Source organism: Ananas comosus, linkage group 8 (assembly GCF_001540865.1).
Source record: "Ananas comosus cultivar F153 linkage group 8, ASM154086v1, whole genome shotgun sequence".
Taxonomy (NCBI): Eukaryota; Viridiplantae; Streptophyta; class Magnoliopsida; order Poales; family Bromeliaceae; genus Ananas; species Ananas comosus.
In genome coordinates, this window is record NC_033628.1 from 12,560,959 (window position 1) to 12,579,826 (window position 18,868).

Consider the following 18,868-nt stretch of genomic DNA (forward strand, 5'->3'; position numbering starts at 1 on the left):
ACTCAAATTAAACGTACTGCAAAAGGAAATGGTTAAATTTTTAATTCTCAAGTATCCATTTCAAAATGTTCTGGTTTATAACCACCATATTTTCATGCAGTAAAAGATCTTCTCGTCCGCTTAAAAACTTACCTTTCAGAGTGGGTATTTTATTCCAGTAAAGTTTGAACAGCCACCAATGCAGGAAAGGGCTCAATCCCTCTCTCTTTGTTTAACGATTAGAACATAAATTTACAGTTAATATACCATACTACTGCACAAGTACTGTCCATCAAAAAGTTCCACTAGTTACCAGCTCTAACATATGATCTATGGAGTATCATTCCAATGACAAGTGTATTAGTTCAGTAATCACCTTCATGATGCATCGAATTGCATAGAAAGTAAACATCCAATTCGCTTACCAGTAGCAGATCTGCAATTGCATAGATTTGTAGCTGAATTCGGATATTTGTAACAGGAATGATTGGGAGAAACGAAGGATAAATACAAGTGCTACATTAAGCTGATTCTGACCCCATGAATGTTATATCCCTTCTTTCATTACTCATTTTCCTGTGCGTTTCTGAGAAAATATACAAAACAGTTCAATTTTGAAGGAATGGAAATCGTACTGATGATATAATGTGTTTGTATGTTGGTGTGGTTAGGAATGTAATGAAGTGTACAAAATGAATGTTCTCCCGTTCTTGGGCCACGCACTCCCCAGTGCCTGTACAATGAAGACATCCCATTAGCTAATTTGTAACTTTGTTTGCCAAGGAAAGAGAAAGAATGAAACAAAACTAAAATTATCTATGTGAAATAATCATGCTCTGCATATGTAAATAAAACTGCAGATGTATAATTTCTGTTGCCCACCATAAACAAAGAAATTAAACGGTATCGAATCAAGTTTATTTTTCAAGTTCGAAAGGCTTGTACTGATCTTCATGAATTTCAAGAATGTTGCCGAACCATCAATGAAAATAAATGATACTTGTATTCCCTCTCCCTAGATTTTCATAAAATAATATGGAATTGAACAGAGAACTAGAATACGCACAGAAGCTTCTCCCTCTCCCTAGATTTCATGATCTTTGTCAAATAAAAGATGGATTATATTTAAATTTGGACACAAACAATAAAGGCAATGTGCAGGCAAAAACCAGCGTGATTCTGAGGTGCGATGTGGATGTTCTTGTCATCTATCACATGGCCCCCAAAAGCAATGGGGCTAACAAACAATATTCTAAAAGAGAGAATACTGGTAATTGAGGAAGCAATCATGAAGAAGAAATAGCATAAACTGATATAGCTAGCAATGGCAACGATAAGCTCGGGGAAAAAAAAATCGCAATATCAAGTTTTTCTTCCCCTTCCAATTTGTAAATGCGAACATGTCAGAAGATGGCTTACCAAGAATGGAGTCAAAACTTTCAATTGTAGATGGACGTTATCTACTAAATTCAGGAGCAATCTGGCTATAAGTACACGCTATATTCGACTCCGTTGGGGGGTAGTAAATCTCTATGAACATGTCTTTGAGTTTGTCATGAGAAGTCATCTCTTCCAAAATCTTATCTTCTGATACTAATTTATCAGAGTGCTCCTTTTCTGATTGTGATAGACTGTTCCTTACATTGTGAAGATCGATTTCCGGAGAAAATAATAACCTGGATAAGTGATCCTTTTTGGCTTGCCTTTCATATTTCTCTCTTTCACCAGTTCCAGACGTGATTAAATTATATGTATAAACAAACTTCTCCTGCCCTATTCTGTATGCTCGACTAATTGCTTGTCTACCAACTGCAGGGTTCCATACAACATCTAAAAGTACAACCCTCGAAGCCCCTGTAAGGCTTATCCCTTCACAACAAGCTCTTGTTGATGCAAGTAAAACTCTAGCCTCACTTTCTATATCATTGAAAATTTCAATTGAGGCCTGACGATTTCGAGGAAGAATCTTCCCATCCATCTGAATTATCTCCTTACCTTCACTCCAGTTGAATAACTTCATAAGCTGTTCTTTTATCAATGATAACGGCTGTATATACTGACTAAAAATCAAAACCTTTTCTTTTAGCGCCTCGCAAAGACGAACAAGTTCCACTACGAATTTTGTCTTCACTCCTTCACAGGGATTCGAACGTAAATCCTCTAGTAAATTCTTGTCGATAACTAAAGCATCCTCTTCAGGCATGTTAATATGAGTTGCAAGAGAAGGATGAATTGACACCAAGGATATATTATATTCATATTCAAAATTGTGAGCAAGCCCGATTTTCTCAATCTTCTCAATAATTTTCTTTTGCTGAGAGAAGGGATTTAGCACGATTAGGCATTCTCTTAAACCAGGGAGACTTTGGAGGATGTTGCCATTATGGATGTGGACAAAAGGCTTTAGTATTGATCTAACCTCTTCTGCATTATCATCAGTGACATGACTAGTTAGAGAAGTCCAAACCCCTTTCCCTTCATATTTTCCTGGAAAGATGTCTCTCTTCTCTAAGGCAAAATCTGATTTCCTTCGAGACACTTTCGGAGTTCTATTTGAAATCTTTTCAGCAAATTTAGGTCTAACAAGGCATAAAATATTGTAAAGCTCCAAAAAATTATTTTGAAAAGGAGTTCCTGATAGGATAATTCGCTTTTCGGTCTTGACTTTCCCCAGCGCCTTCCAAATTAGACTCCGCTCATTCCTAGGTGTATGCCCCTCATCTAAAACAAGTAAACCGGGCTTCTCAAGAAGAATGCCTCTTATTTTCATGTCCAAAGAACTCTTAGACGTTTCTCCAGTCAGCTTCTTGAATAGGCCATAACTTATTCCTAGTATGCCATTTCCTCTATCCCATGAATACAACTTCACTAGTCGTGTCAGCTTCTCACTCCGAGGTTCTTTGCATACCAACTTAAGCATAGATTTATCTTCATTGCCTGAATATTCCACAGAATTCAATATATGAAATGGAATACCAACATTCCATTTTCGGAATTCTTTTTCCCATGCAAGTAGCATCCCACTCGGGGCAATAATCATCGGCCGGCATTCAGAGAAAACCTTCATATATGTTTGGATAAAGACTATGGTGAGCCGGGTCTTTCCTGTTCCAGGTGCATGAGAAATAACGCAACCTCCAATAACATCAGGTCTAGCTCCTTTTGTTAGCTCATTTAGGTTAATCCCTCCGGCAAGATTAGTCCACATAAACTCAAATGCTTCTCTCTGATGATTGTACATAGTGTTAATAATCCCAGGAATGAGGTTCCATACAGTTCCTTTTATATGACCACAGAAACCTTGCTCATCTTTGTTCTCAGCTTTTAAAAGATCATCATATATTGAGGAGTTCTCCACGCCAGTGCAACTTCTCCGGGTTGAATTTTCTCCGAAATGTTTTTCCTTCAAAATGCAAAAGAGAAGCATAGCTGTTAGAAATAGTAGATAACAGAGTATGTGCAGTAAGAATTAATAATGAGGAACTCACCAAAGAAGGCATAATATATCTAATTTCCAAATTTACGAAGGAGCAAAATTTGCATGTGATTCCAATTTGTTCATTAAGGATAAAGTGGTGCTTCCCTTGAGAACAAAGAGATTGCGGATCAGAAGCAGCTTCTGGTACATTGATCTTCTCTTCTTGATTCTGTATAAGAAGGAATAGTCATTCAATATAAATGACAAACCAAGCACATTAAAAAAACTGTACTACATGATCAAGAAAACTGTACAAAACCTCAAAAGCGAATGTGATATTATACTCATCAGTAGGCATTTAATGCCACAGATATTATAAATCTTTATAATCGTGAAATCATATAATTCGACAGTTAAGGTAGCAATAAACATATAATTGTAATCACTCACACATGCACATGCTTTTGACACCCATACTTTCGCACATACATATAAGTGTATACAATGATACATATTACACATTTTCACTTATGCTTCTCTACTAATGCAGATTACCAAAAAACACGCACAACTGCATGAGAGAAATAGACAGGCGTGTATAAGAAAAACAACGATGCAAATAAAAAATTCTTGAAGCATTTGCCAAAATAAAATCTCGCAGTATTAGTCAAAATTAGTGTGCTCCTTTCATCCTTATCACTTATAGCAAGATTATTACCCAGTGCATGGCAATACTATAATAGCTAAAAGAGGCATAACTCACACAACCTCATGTATACACAAACTTATACATAATGACCATAGTTCTATGTGGGGGCACTAGCTTATACTATTTACCTGCACCAGGTTATCTGGTACAAGCTTATACAATTCAAATATACTAGCTCTATTTTATTTAATCTTTTATGAACCACATGCACTTGCCAACAGCATAGAGGTTATGTGTTATCTTGGTCTCCTGTATATCATTTACATAGTTTAGAACATTAATTACTACTTGGACATGCTTTTAATACTGGCTGATATGGTGACACTATCCAATTAGAACTATGCAAATTCTGCAAAGGCACCAATTGGAGGTCACAAAAGCACCAAATTTCAGAAATTTTACATGCACGATTATGCAAAATATTGTGAAAAATATTGTGAAAAGCAGTAATACCTCAGCTGTATGATAAGTTCCAATATTCGTCGACTCCATAGCAAATTCAAAGTCAGCCCATAATTCATCCAACATTTTCTCTTCTTCCGACTTCCCAACTTGTACAGCATCTTCATCTCCAAAAGAAAATACCAGAGGGGACCACTGTTCATCACAAAAGTTCTGTTTGAAAAGAGAAGAATCATTATCAGGAGGAACTGAATCTTCTAGAGGCTCCTTCTTGTCACTGCAAATAGTATCGGCAAGAAGCTCAAAAAGGGATTGCCCCTTTAGCATCTCAACACACTTTCTCTTATTAGATTTCCATGTTTTTGCAGTGTCCTGTCTCACTTCTCCCTCTTTTTTGTTGTCATTCACTGCGTTACCTTTCGTTCTTCCCTTTTCATCGTCCTCGTTGGATGAAAGCAAGCCCATCTCAGACTCCAAGACGAAATCATTCACATCCGAGCAGAAGGGGTTGGACATTGTCCCAAGCCTCTGTTTCTTCTTGGGCTGCTCCAAGCTGAAATGGGATCGTGTTCGTTGTGCAACACTGATACTCGGAGGAGCTTCCCCATTATTTTTCGCACTGCTTCTTGGGACCTTCTTCTTGATGAAAACTGAAGAACTCTCACCATTAGTTCCATGATCGGGCTCACCATTAACATCCTCTTTCTCCTCCTCCTCCTCCTCTTCTTCTTCTTCCTCCTCCTCATCTCCTTCCTCCCCTGAATCATCAGAGACATCTTTAAAATAAGAAGTGTAGGAGAACCTTTTCTGTTTTCCGATACGAGACCGAGTTCTGCTTGCAACGCAGGAAGCCACCAACACTCTCTTTGCTCCTCCAACCTTCCCTTGGTCATTTCCACCACTGCTGTTACCACCACAGCCAACATCATCACCAGCACAATCGACATTGTTATTGTCGTCGCAATCTTTGTCATCTTCGTCATCGGCATCATTATCATCATCATCAACATCAACATCCTCGTCCGGCATTTCCTTTTCTAGATCCCCTGCTCTCCTCTCGTTTTCTTCTTCTTCATGATCGAGAACATCAATAACCTCCACCTCCTTCATACCCTCATTAGCATCACTATGATTCTGAGACATCTTAGATCCCAAATCTCCGATCGGAGAATCATCTTCCTCGCAATTTCCCCTCCCTTGCTCCTCGTCCTCATCATCCTCATCGAGGATGATAAGCTCCTTCGGCCGCACAAACGAAACGACCTCACTTTCGGGATAAACCCTAACCCCGCTTCCACCACCTCCTCCTCCTCCTCCTCCTCCTCCGCTCCGACACTTTTTCCTCCCTCGCTCCTCCTCCTCCTCGTCTTCTTCGTCGAGGATGACGAGTTCCTTCGGACGAACAAAGGGAACAGCGTCATCCTCGGGACAAACACTAGCCGCAACGCCACTTCCACCTCGACCATCCCCGCTTCCTCCTCCACCGCGGTGGTGGCGGTGGCGGAGGTGGGAGCGCGCGCCGGGCTCGATCGGGAGCTTTAGGGTTTCGCGATCTCGCGTACTTCGAGCCATGGAACCTATCGCCTCTCTCTCTCTATCTCTCTCTTTTTCTCTCTAAGAAGCGGAGTGGTTGAAGTAAGAGTCGAAGCAGAGGAGAGTGGTGAAGGAACACGTCTTTATAAGGAAACGAATCATAATAGGAGTAGAAGTTCTCACACCCGGAAACGGAAAAGACACGGGCGAGAAAACTGGCGGGATTCAAAGGGAGAGCGCCACGCTGGCGCATTCTGGTTGGGTGTGGCTTTGGGTGGGGCATAAAAGTAAAATCGCATGGGAGATCGGCGAGCGATCATGACAGGCAACGCGAAGAGAAGAGCCCGCGAAACTGGACTCCAGCGGGCTTAATTAATGAGAGGACAAAAATGCCCTTCGCGTTTCTGGCGGAGCCCATTATGACAGGTGGCAAATCGAATTATAGGTGGGGGGGGGGGGGGTGGGGGGGGGGGGGGGGGGGGGGATGTTCAATAATATATATATATATATATAATAGAGACTAGAATATTTATCAAGTATCACTTAGTGATACTTGTGTGTTTTAGCCATTGGATCTACTTATTTTGATTACTAATAGTCTTGAATCAAACACTATTCCACCTACCACCACCTACCACCATCATCTCAACCTCACATCTCTCCATCCAAGGGCTAAAAACACATAAGTATCACTGGGTAATACTTTTATAATATTCTACTCTACTATATATATATATATATATATAATATATATATTATATATAATATATATATATTATAAAACTAAGATCTCGAAATACAATCAATAGAACTAAGCTATTAGTGTTATTAATTTTTTAGCCTTGAATTGAGAAATATGTAGTTAGGATAATGTGGGCCTCTAGGGTTGAGTGAGTGGTTGGTTGAATAGTATAATCTAACGGGTAAAATAATCAAATGGTTAAATTTAATAGTGGAAAACTCGATAGCACCAAATGCATGGTGCTATTGATAGTATACCAGCCGGACTATATATATATATAGAGTGAGGCTACTATGCTTCTGAAAGCACGGAGCCTTTCGTGTTTTCTGGTCATTTTCGATGTTGCGACTTTCGAATCGTCGATCGACTCCGTTAAACTTGATCTAGAGTATTTGAAGTACTTAAAAAATAAATTTTATGATTTTTCGATATCATATGCCTAGTGATCAAAGTGACTCAAAATCAATAATTTTAATGGTCGTTGTGAGCCGTTTGCAAGTTTAACGATGTAGAAATATCCAAATCGCATAAAATTTTGATAGAAAATTCTTTATACTATATAAAACCAGATCAATATCTTTGATCTAAAATTTTAATATTATATTATCACGTTTTGTAAGATTTTTATTTTCAGCCGTTGATTTTAAACCCCTTAGTTCACTAGGCAAATGGTATCGAAAAATTACAAAATTTATTTTCTAGGTACTTTAAATACCCTAGATCAAGTTTAACGGAGCGGATCGACGATTCAAAAGTCGTAACATCAAAAATGACCTGGAAGCACGGAAGGCTCCGTGCTTTCAGGTTGTTTTCGATGTTTCGACATTCAAATCGTCGATCGACTCCATTAAACTTGATCTAGAGTATTTGAAGTACTTAGAAAATAAATTTAATGATTTTTCGATATCATTTGCCTAGTGATCGAAGGGGCTCAAAATCAATAATTTTAATGGCCGTGGTGAGCCGTTTGTAAGTTTAACGGTGTAGAAATATCCAAATCACGTGAAATTTTGATAGAAAATTCTTTATACTATATAAAATAAGATCAATATTTTTGATATAAAATTTTAATGTCATATTATCACGTTTTGTAAGATTTTTATTTTCAGCCGTTGATTCTGAGCCCCTTCATTCACTAGGCAAATGATATCGAAAAATTATAAAATTTATTTTCTAGGTACTTTAAATACTCTAGATTAAGTTTAACGGAGCCGATCGACGATTCGAATGTCGCAACATCGAAAATGACCTGGAAGCACGAAAGGCTCCGTGCTTCCAGAAGCATAGTAGCCACTCTCTCTCTCTCTCTCTCTCTCTCTCTATATATATATATATATATGAGTATTAATAAAGGAAATTTTGAGTCACAATACTCGTGGAAGTACCAATTCCTTATTAGCTTATTATTAGACTAATTTGTTTGGAACATTTTTTTTTCAGGATAGTTGTATTTAGAAAAAAATATTATCTGAGGTATAAGATTTACGCTTACATAAAGTAGAAATGTTAACGAGTCAGATTCAAGCAAATTTTTAAAAACTCAAATCCAATCCGATAACCAAATCCGAAGTCTGGACTCAAAGCAAATATTTCTCTTTAATATCAAAATATATAACATTAAAATTTAAACTTCTGAAATATAAATTCAAATATAAAATCAAACATGGCCATCAAATATTGTTTATATTATATAATGTAAAATCTATTTAGGTTGGTTACCATTGGATACAGATAAAACTCATTCCTGAATTTGAATTCATTGGATTTTAATCTTTTAAACCTATATCACAAACTATATCTGTTTACCATCCAATAAATCCATCCCGTTTCGTCGTTGATTAATATAAAGTGTTTGTGGCCTTATTTACGTATGAACCTTACATATAGACATTGTACATGGCCATTTAACAGTGTCTCAGTTTTAATTTTAGGACTTTTGTAGGCTAAATTATAAAAATTCTTCACGCACTTTAATTTATGTCCCAGTAATATTTCGCTATTTTAAGTACATCCAAAAATTTAAACTGAATTGTAAAACCTTAATAAAGTAAAATATATTACTATACCATACTATTCTACATGTCAATGCAAGGATGTATATAAAAAAAACTGTTTAATAATTCCTACCAACCACCGAAATGTTTTGTTTTTCCCACAATCATATTCCCTTCACGATCTTTGCTTCATGTACCTGCACATGGCCTGAAGCTGAAGAAGGAATTAAACTGCAGTGCAGTGCACTTACTTTCATTGTCTCATGCATTAACTCGCGAAATTTCATGCTAAAAATGACATTAGACATCTCGGATCGGAAACAGATAAATTTACAAAGGAGCAAATTGTATAAATAGTGTGCATCAAGGACCAACATTTAAAGTTTAAGAAGCAAAGAGCAATTTTGTATAAGTTGAAGAACCAACTTTACATTTTACTGAGAAACAGAAAACAACAGCTGAGGACAAAGCAGTTTCTCATACATTTTGTTACTACCAACTTGAAGCAAGGTAATTTCTTTCAATGGTACCGGATGAAACAATCAATATAACTGATCAAATAGAGTAAAAAGTTGGATCGAGCCAATGCATCTTCGAAGACGAACCTGCATGAAGATGTTCCAACATCAAGCACTATACCTGCTGAAGCACCGAAATGAAAAGGAGGCACTCATTAAGGTTTCTGCTTCATAAACATTATTTGGGCGGAGAGAGGCACAGATTGAATGATCAGTAAGAAACAATAATGAGGCAGGTGGTTTCACCAACCACCTCCGAAGAGAACCACATACTCGTATCACTTGCAGTTAAAAGACGAAAAGAAAGTGTACAACAGTAAACTGCAAGGTACAGGAAAAGAGAAAGATCCTAAAAATTGAATGCTGGAGATACTTATCACTGACTGAAGATGTATATTGTACAACAAATGATACAGCTTGGCTGATAGTTATCAAATTTTAACCTTTGAATGAATCAAAACTCTAGGTCGACTAGCTTATCCCCTTATAGGGAGCTATAGTTTGACACAGGAGATATTAGCTAAATCTTAGTCTAAATAATCTAAATAATGTACAACAAAGCACACGGGTGCGGTGCGAAGGACTCATTAAAATGTCCAACTGGCCTTCAGTATCTAAAGGCCTAATAAATGAGATAATACCAAGAAAAAAGCACTCATCATCTTTAGACGGATTTCCTATCTGAGCCACAGAAATCAGGTGGAAGTGAAGAACTCGAGTGAGCCAAAATGCTTTGCACACCACTGCACATAAAACTACTTCCTCACAACATAATTCTTACATAATTCACATATCACCTCATATCCATCATCTTGTATGGTGTCATATCATCATGGTCAATTATACTACTCGTCATCAACGGTCTACACTCTGAGTGTTCACTTTTGCAAATCGACTTGTAAGTCATCAGCATTAAGAATTCAAGAAATAAACATTTCTCTGAGTCAGCAACCGAGTTCTCAGAATTCTCACGCATGTCCCGATAAGCCCTATCTAGTATATTCCATGTTACTTCGTCAAAGCTGAATGAAACTTCTCTAAGGGTTTCAGCCCATGCAACTGCTCTTTTTGCCAGCCCTTGTTTACAAAAATTAGAAAGGAGAAGGTTAACAGTTACTACATTAGGGACAAAAGCCATCTTAAGCAACTTCCCAGTTAGAATCATAGCCCGATCAAGAACATCCCGGCAGGTACCATTCATCAAAGTGTTGTATGTAACCGTATTAGGGACGAAACCCATCAAAACAAGCTCATCTAGAACCTTCATGGCTGGATTCATCATATGGTTATTGCAGAGACAATGGATTAATATATTATATGTGAAGATATCCGGCTCACAGCTATCTGAAGACATCTGATTCATAAATCTCATTGCATTGACCATATCTAGATTCCGACAACAAGCATTGATGAAGGTATTGTAAGTCACGACATCGGGAGTTAACCCATTATCGTGCATTTCTCGGAATTTGTTAATTGCCATGTTCAATTCCCCCTGTCTACATAAGCAGTTGATTAGTATGTTGGTTGTGAAAACATCAGGAGTAAGTCCATTCTGTATCATCTCTGAATTGAGCTTTGATGCCTCGGCCACATTACCAACTCTACACAATCCGGATATGAGAGAATTGTACGTGAAATTGTTCGGAACTAATCCTTGCCTTGTCATTTTGTTAAATGCTTCATAAGCCTCATCTATGTAATTAGCTCTACAAAAGCCATTAATGTAGGCTGAGAAGGCAACAAAATCTGGATATATCCCAAGCCTCTCCATTTCATTCCAGCATTTAACAGCACCAGCTAAATTGCCTGCTCTGAAACACCCATCTAAATATATTGTGAATGCAGATACATTTACACAAAATCCCCTCTGGACCATATTATCGAGCAACTGACGTGCATCCTCGAACCGCCCTCTGTTGCACAACCCCATGATTAAAGCATTACAAGTGGATATTGAAGGAGAAAGACCAGCCTCTACCATAGTTTGATACAACTCAAAAGCTTCCTCTTCTAATCCCTCCTTACTATAAGCCGCAATGGCCGCATTGAATCCCACAATGCTCACAGGCAAACCCTCCGTGATTGCTTCTCGAAGAAGCACTTTGGCTTCATCTAACTGCCCTTCCCAACAGAACTTCGAAACTAGTACATCTAATGTAGGCCCTTTGGTCAATACCTCCGGCCTTAGTATATCATTCATCAGCTTCTCATCCCCGCCCTCCCAATCTTTTCGGAACTTACGATGTCCCGCAGCAAGGATGTTAAAGGTGCAGCAATCAGGGACCAATCCCTTCTCTCTCATCTGAGCATAAACTGCATTCGCCCTATCGAGCTGACCGGCCTTCACAAACCCATCAATCATAACATTATAAGTAATTGAATTTGATTCAATGCCCATTTCTCCCATACTATCAAAAAGTGCTTTTGCTTCCACCAACCTGCCCTCATGGCACAAAGCATCCACTAAAATATTGTATGTGACAATTGTTGGAACACAGCCCAACTGAGGCATTGAGTCGAACAACTTGAAGGCACCGGAAGAATGCCCAAACACACAATGCCCCTTCATTAAGATGTTAAAACTGCACGTATTGGGATCAAGGTGGAATTTTTTCATCACACCTAGGAGCCCCTCGCCGACTCGAACGAACCCTCTTTGGCAAGAGCCGAGAATCATAGTGTTGAAGGTCCCGCAGCTCGGCCACGGGCCTCTTGCGAGCATTTCCTTGAACACCTTCCATGCATTCTTCACATCGCCTCTTCGGAACAGGAGACGAAGCAGTATAGATAAAGCCGATAAGCTCGGAGTTTTGTTGATGCCTCTGATGATGAACACTACGTGCAGGGCTTCGGGGGCCATGCCGGCGATGAGGAAGGCGCGGAGGACGAGGTGGAGGGCGTGGTAGTGGGGCGCGAAGGAGCGGCGGCGCTCGGCCCACCGCAGGAGCTCGCCGGCGGCGGCGGCGGAGTGGGTTCCGGCGCGGCGGAGGAGGGAGGCGAGGAGTTCCTGGGCGAGGGGGCGGAGGGAGGGAGAGGCGGAAGAGAGCAGGAGCGCGGCGGAGGCAGAGGAGCGGAGGGTGGCGGGGGAGAGGTCGGGGACGGCGCGGGCGAAGAATGCGGCGGCGGAGGGGCGGGGAAAGGAGCAGAGGAGGAGCGCGAGAGGGCCGGGGAGGAAGGAGAAGGAGAGGGCTTTGAGGGCGCGGAGGCATGGCGGGGAGGTTTTGATGAGGGAGGAGATGGAGAGGAGGGTTTCGCGGCGGAGGGCGGAGGGGAGGTGAGGAGTGGGGAGGGATCGGGGAGGGAGGAATTGGTCGATGGGGTCGAAGGAGACGTTGGTGGTGATGGAGAAGGAGACGATGAAGGGTTTAGGGTTAGGGTTAGGGTTGTGGGGGAGGTGGGCGGTGCGGCGGCGTGGCGCGGCGGAGAGCATCGGAGGAGGGAGTCGGCATGGGAGCTGCGCGAGACGCCGTGTTGCTTCGTGAGTAGAGACGCTATTATGCTATGCGCCTACGCGGTCTCATTAACGTGAGTCGTGCTCGGGCTCGAACCCAACCTGGTTTGTCTGGACGTAAAGGAACAATTTCCTTTTCCGCTCAATGAGTCCCAACGCCACTCGTGCACTAGAGCGGGCTGTCCTGCTTACGAAGTCTTGGATCGAAACTCTGACATCAATCCGGGCGCAACAAGCCCCTTAATCCCTTTTGCTCACCTTTTTGGTTTTTTGGGTCTTTTTCGTCTTTTTCATCTTTTTTCAACTATTTTTGGATCTTTCTTACTTTAGCATTGTTTTCTTTTTTGCTGTTCGTCTTTCGCCTCGAAAGCCTGAGCTGCTTCCATACTGTATTGTCTAATTCATTTATCAATGAATGAAACAGGTAGCCCGTCTATCTCTTTCTTAAAAAAAAAAAAAAAACCTGGTTTGTTGTATGGGCCGGGTTTATGGGTCTCACTGGCACTAGAACTCTATTAGTAATCATCATAAGGACTACAACAATATCAAAATAAGATCAACATACAACTAGTTCATCACGCAAATTCACCACTCCAAGCCATGTTGCATTGAAAGCTAAGATGAATACCATCATAATAACCAACCAACTCCAAAGTCATATAAAGTTGATGCTCATTGCTCAACTCAAATCTTTTGTTTATTAGTGCTATCCGAGCCATTAAAAATATCGCTCTTGGAACACAAGTACGTAATATAATGCATATCATAACATATATATATATATGTATGCGTACGACCTCTTCTCCTTTTTCCTTACGTATCCCTACTTACTTATACATATAATAATATCTATCTATACATATAAATCCTTAAACGCATATGAATTCCCCTCTCCACACTTACAAAGTCTCGGCCATTTCACGGCTCGATTTCCTATCCCCACCCTTGACGAACCCAACATACAAATCCGAGTGACTCGAGTCACACCTGGGCAAAGCCACGTTTTTGCGGCCGTCGTTCATGCTCCTCACAAACGCCACAAATTTTCTCCAATTCTCCCCCTCGAACAGGTTCTTGTTCATTCTTAGAAAAGTGAACGCGCTTAGCCCGAGTCCCGACTCGGCACGGCCCGTCTCGACGACCTGGCCATACGCGCGCTCATCGTACCGCTCCAGCGCGTTCTCTCCCGCGAGCTCCGCCCATGCGGCAGCTGCTGCGGCCCGCACCTGCCCAACAAGGCACTGGGGGGAGCACCCGGCTTCCGCGGGCTGCTCCTCATCGCGCATCTCCATGCATGTGAAGTTGAGTATCACGCCGTATCGTGCCAGCAAGCGTGCGATAGGGATATATCTGTTAGATGTACAAAATTAAAAATATTATTTTGTAGTCACTTAAGTTTTTAGTGAAAAGCAATAATAGCAGAGCTATCGTCGCTAGTTTCTATGTAATTCATATAATTCTGAATTTATTTGTCAATATCAAATTCAATTTTATAAGATAAGGAATGTTACACGGTACCCGTCGTGGAAGCGCGTGTTGTAGTAGCCTGCAGTGAGCTCTGCAGCGTGGGACCGAGTTTTATAGTGCCAGTGGATGCCTGCGACCTTGGCGGAGAGCTTGGCCCCCGTGCCGCGGAACACTGAATCTGCAGCGGCGAGAACGCGGTCGCCGTGCGCGAGGAGCGCGTCGGAGTACCACTGCAGGAAGAACCTGCCGTAGTCGGTGTTCCACGTGCCGTCGCGGCGGAAGAATCCCGTTTCCTCCGGAAACTGCCTGTAGTGCCCCGCATCGTGGGGCCCGCTGTTGCCCCATTCTTCGCGCCCGGTGGCGACGGCGGCTGCTCGTAGAGAAGCTCTCATGTACTGTAACACAATGATAGTTCACAAATCATGCAACATAAATTCAAAATTTGAATTTCTGGATTTTTTTTATTTGAAATTTTAAATTCAAATTTGCAATTAATTTTATACCTTGTCATAACATTGGAATTCTCCTATTCCTGGGAACCTCCAGGTCCCATTGCTCTCTGGGTAAGATGGGTATCTTAGCTCACCACAGGGGCCCATTCCAACCTGAATTTCCTGTAACACAATTTTACACAGTTTGATTTAACTCTGTATGAAATGCTCTCTTTCCAAATCTTATATATGACATAGAATGAAAGAATTACCACAATGATATTCCCCAAGTAGTCGCTGAATCGATCGCGAAAACTTCGCATGTAATCGGAGTATACTTGGATCGGGGTTCGACCGCGTAGAACCGGAATCGTGTCGCAGCCCAAGGAGATGTATTCTGGGTTCCTCCTCCCTGACTTGTCTGTGTAGACGATGTCCTGATCCTTGCTTATTTCTTCTAGAACCCATGGTGGTAGCGGTATGCTGTATTAAACAAAATTTCATTTAATTAGCTTAAATTTATGATCAAATATTTATTCAATATGAAACGAGCAGCGGAGTTTCTATACGTAGCAGATTCTATTTTGATCTGTAATAGCTTATTTTGCTTGTTGGCAATTCAAAAGTTACGATTCGGCCTCGAAAAAGGTTGAATGAGAATTTAGCATAGAATGGCTCAATGTCAAATACATGGTGGTCTAGAGTCAAAAAATGAAAAATTATGGTCAAATTGGATTTTCGCAAGAGAAATGATACTTGTACACTTTTAAAGCAGGATATAAATTTTACATTCTTTCATCCAACAAGTTAAACATCCCTTTCAAATCTTTAACATAAAAGAAAATGACAAAACTAATATAAAAAATATTGGGTACTAAATGAACAAAAAAAAAAATTACACTCACATTTTAAATATGCAAGTAGTATTGCTTTTTGTGTAAAACAATCTAGCAGCTTACAAGTTCACTATTTGCTTGGAGTAGGACACACATATATATATCAACAAGAAACCTTGTTAAATTGGGTCCATTTTGGGTTGTGGCCCCTTTAGAGGAAAGAGAAATTAATAGAGAGCAATTACTTAGGCCAAATGCATGTTGGAGCAGTGGCCTCAAATAAGCTAGAAGCTTTTTGGCGTGTGGTAGGAGGAAAACAATCAATAATTAAAGTTGAAATGAAAGGGATTCACCGGCCGTTTCTATTGTAAGTGGCAAAAAATTTACTAGTTGGTGCTTAAAATTTTAAGTTCCAATTATAATTGATTCGTATTTTCAGCTAAATTTATTTTTATTTTCAAAAAAAAAAAAAAATAGATAGCATGCTATCTTTCTCTCTCAAAAAAGAAAAAAGAAATAGATGAGATACTTTAGTTGTGAGTTTCACACAGCATCACCCTTCTTGGACACACAAACATTTTGACTGTGAAAAAACAATTGGGTCCAATATATCCTACTCACATAATAGTGACAAAACAATTAACCTAGGATTTAGCTAGTAACCTAGGAACATAATAATGTCTCATGAGTAGAAATTTCAAATTCAACTACATAAATCTGTTTTTTTATTTTTTAATCAAAAAGAATTTTAATAACTTAATTTATATCTAAGCATGTCTCAAAAAATCCTAATCATGCCCCATTAACTAGCTAAACAGGAGAACTCTATGATTAGATTTGATAACCGGCCAAAAAAACTGCCGAAAATTGAGGGGAAAAAAATGGAAAATTGCGCAAAGAACTAAGATTCCAAACAAACATCCATCCAACCGAAGATGGCATAAATTCAACATGTAAATTAACTAATTAAGATATATATATATATAAGATATGTGAAAAATGCACGCACCTGCAGGAATCACCAACATTACCACCGCACTGGTGGAACGACATGACCATCTGCAGCTTGAGCCCGTTCCTGCCGACCATCTGCACCAGCTCGGCGTAGGCGTCCCAGTTGTACCTCCGGGGCCCGTCCTTCTCGACGAGGCCCCACCACACGTCCACCATCACCCCCTCCACCCCGGCACCGCGCAGCGCCATCAGGCTCGCGTTCAGCGCCCTCCCCCGCGCCAGCACCCCCGCCGCCGACACCGTGTCCAGCGGCAGCATCACGTACACCGGCACCCTCCCCCCGCCCCCACCGCCGCCGCCGTCGTGCCCCGTAATCCCATGCAGCCGCTCCGTCGCCGCCGCCGACGCCGACACCGCCATTTCGTGGCCCGGCGGCAACGCCGTCGCCCGTGCCGCCCTCAGCGGGGCGGCGCAGGCCGGCTTGTGGGGCCCGGAAAAGTGGGCCTGAGCCGGGAATTCGTCGTAATTGGGGTTCTGGGCCTTGGTGGTGTCGACAAGGCCAATGAAGGACATGGAGCAACGCAACATTAAAGCCATGTTGTTGATGCAACAGTACTTACGCGTGTATATATGTGTGTCTAACTACGAAGAAGCGCAAAGAAGAGAAGCGAAGAGACGATGAAGGAGAGGTGTTGGGGGGGTTGATTTATTTATAACAAAAGGAGAGGAACTATGAGACGCGCAAGGGAGTTGGATCGTTTACGAGGGGACAAAAATGGTGGGCCTCTCTCACACGTAGAAAAGGAAGAAAAAGTGCTCTTTAGATACCTTGAGCGCTTTTTTTCTACGCCTCTCGTTCACCAATATTTGGACTTTATTATTATTATATTCATAAAAGATGAGATGGGACTCGTGGTTAAGGATTAAAGTAAATAAGATAAGCAATAAGTTTGGGATAAGTTGAACTTAATCCCGAATTTCTCGGCTTACAACATTTCACCGTGCTCATTCCTTCCTAGAAAACGCATATTATTTTTACCAACAATATCTACAATAATTTACGAAATTTAATACGATCAAAATAAGCAAGTTTTTAAAATGCTGTAGAATTTATTTGTAAGTATAATATAATGTTACTTTTCCATTTTTTACTTTAAAATTTTATTTTTTTTCTATTAAATAAATAATGTAATAATAATTAAATTAAAAATATGAAATGAGATAAATCGCGTCAAAGTGATAATAATTTTGACGAAGATTGATGGGTAGATGCTTATTAATAAATTACTTGCAAAGAAGGATAGTTAATTATTTTAGTTTGGAGATATATATATATATATATATATATATATATATATCTATATATATATATATATATATATATATATATCCAGTTAATGCGCTGTTACCTAATTGATTAACGCGCTAAAGATAAGAATATTATCCGCCTGGAGGATATAATACAGGAATGAGGTCATGTACGTGTATGATTGTTACGCCTGGCTACTAATCTACAAGCTTTAAAAAAAACTATGTGGAACGGAGTTTATCATGGGTTCGGCATAACTTTGAAATCTTTTTTGCAGTACCTTTCCTTCTTCCTCCCCCCTTGCTTGCTTTTTTATGGTAAATTTCAAATACATTCTATGATTTACTTTTTTACTTTAAACATCATATACCATTTAAATGTATCAAAATTCAGTATTTCTGTGATTTTATTTTTAGTCTTTTCCGTCAAAAAGCTTTTTCGTTAATCCCATTTCGCTATAAATTATATATAAAAAACTTCAGATATACTAATTTAGAGTTTATTAATACATCACTTAGTACCTTCTAGCTTTCTACTTTGTGCCGCTGATTAACGAAAAAAATTAGTGAATCTGATAATAAAAAAATAAAAATAAAACCACATGCACTAAATTATATACTTTAAATTATACGAAGTACTAAAGTGGAGAAAGTGAAATCATAGGGGCGATATTTGAGCAGTTTTTTTTTATTTTTTTTATTTTATTTTTTGTCATCTTGGCCAGAAAACGTTTATTTCCACTAATTTCAGTATGCTGTATATCTACCATGTATATGAATTGTTTTTTAAATTAATTTTTATGGATTTACCTCACGGGTAGGTCCATGTATACACAACTTCTTGTCGAGAGAGTATATAGTAGAATATTAAGAATTCAAACCTGAAGCTTCCAGATTGAACGCTGATACCTTCAAATTTCAATTGAATTGTTTTCCTTTATTTATTTTTTTACAAAGTGAACAACCTTCAAGAATAAAATAAAGATATACCATTCTAGATAATGGTAACCCAGTGAATATGCTTCCTTAAATAGAGTAACTAGAATTTATTACTGCTAAATGCTCATTTTAGGGTATTTTTTGGAGAGAAAACAACTCAAAAGAAATATAAGTTACAAGCAAA

General features: G+C 39.8%; 3 protein-coding genes across 3 annotated transcripts; all 3 read right to left on the bottom strand.

Annotated features, from left to right (window-relative positions):
- Nucleotides 123-5,745, bottom strand: LOC109714676 (SNF2 domain-containing protein CLASSY 3-like). The gene is made up of 4 exons (XM_020239371.1): nucleotides 4,560-5,745; nucleotides 3,468-3,626; nucleotides 1,399-3,382; nucleotides 123-712 (listed from the first exon to the last, which is right to left on the bottom strand). The coding sequence occupies exons 1-3, from the start codon at nucleotides 5,649-5,651 to the stop codon at nucleotides 1,436-1,438; spliced, it is 3,198 nt and encodes a 1,065-aa protein (XP_020094960.1). The 5' UTR covers nucleotides 5,652-5,745; the 3' UTR covers nucleotides 123-712; nucleotides 1,399-1,435.
- Nucleotides 9,646-12,987, bottom strand: LOC109714726 (pentatricopeptide repeat-containing protein At1g62930, chloroplastic-like). The gene has a single exon (XM_020239428.1). It carries the CDS (start codon nucleotides 12,726-12,728, stop codon nucleotides 10,089-10,091), a length of 2,640 nt encoding a protein of 879 aa, XP_020095017.1. The 5' UTR covers nucleotides 12,729-12,987; the 3' UTR covers nucleotides 9,646-10,088.
- Nucleotides 13,405-17,111, bottom strand: LOC109714709 (beta-amylase 3, chloroplastic). Its single transcript, XM_020239403.1, has 5 exons — nucleotides 16,493-17,111; nucleotides 14,920-15,130; nucleotides 14,720-14,830; nucleotides 14,268-14,611; nucleotides 13,405-14,099 (listed from the first exon to the last, which is right to left on the bottom strand). Exons 1-5 carry the CDS (start codon nucleotides 17,032-17,034, stop codon nucleotides 13,649-13,651), a joined length of 1,659 nt encoding a protein of 552 aa, XP_020094992.1. The 5' UTR covers nucleotides 17,035-17,111; the 3' UTR covers nucleotides 13,405-13,648.

Bases quoted from the DNA above. Each gene is read 5' to 3' on its own strand.
- LOC109714709 (XM_020239403.1), bottom strand. From the start codon at position 17,034: ATGGCTTTAATGTTGCGTTGCTCCATGTCCTTCATTGGCCTTGTCGAC. The intron at 14,612-14,719 runs GTATAAAATTAA...ATTGTGTTACAG, and splicing joins AATTCCAATGTTATGACAAG to TACATGAGAGCTTCTCTACG. The intron at 14,100-14,267 runs GTACCGTGTAAC...TACATCTAACAG, and splicing joins AACACGCGCTTCCACGACGG to ATATATCCCTATCGCACGCT.
- LOC109714726 (XM_020239428.1), bottom strand. From the start codon at position 12,728: ATGCTCTCCGCCGCGCCACGCCGCCGCACCGCCCACCTCCCCCACAAC.
- LOC109714676 (XM_020239371.1), bottom strand. From the start codon at position 5,651: ATGTCTCAGAATCATAGTGATGCTAATGAGGGTATGAAGGAGGTGGAG. The intron at 3,627-4,559 runs GTATTACTGCTT...CTTCTTATACAG, and splicing joins GAACTTATCATACAGCTGAG to AATCAAGAAGAGAAGATCAA. The intron at 3,383-3,467 runs GTGAGTTCCTCA...TGCATTTTGAAG, and splicing joins GATATATTATGCCTTCTTTG to GAAAAACATTTCGGAGAAAA.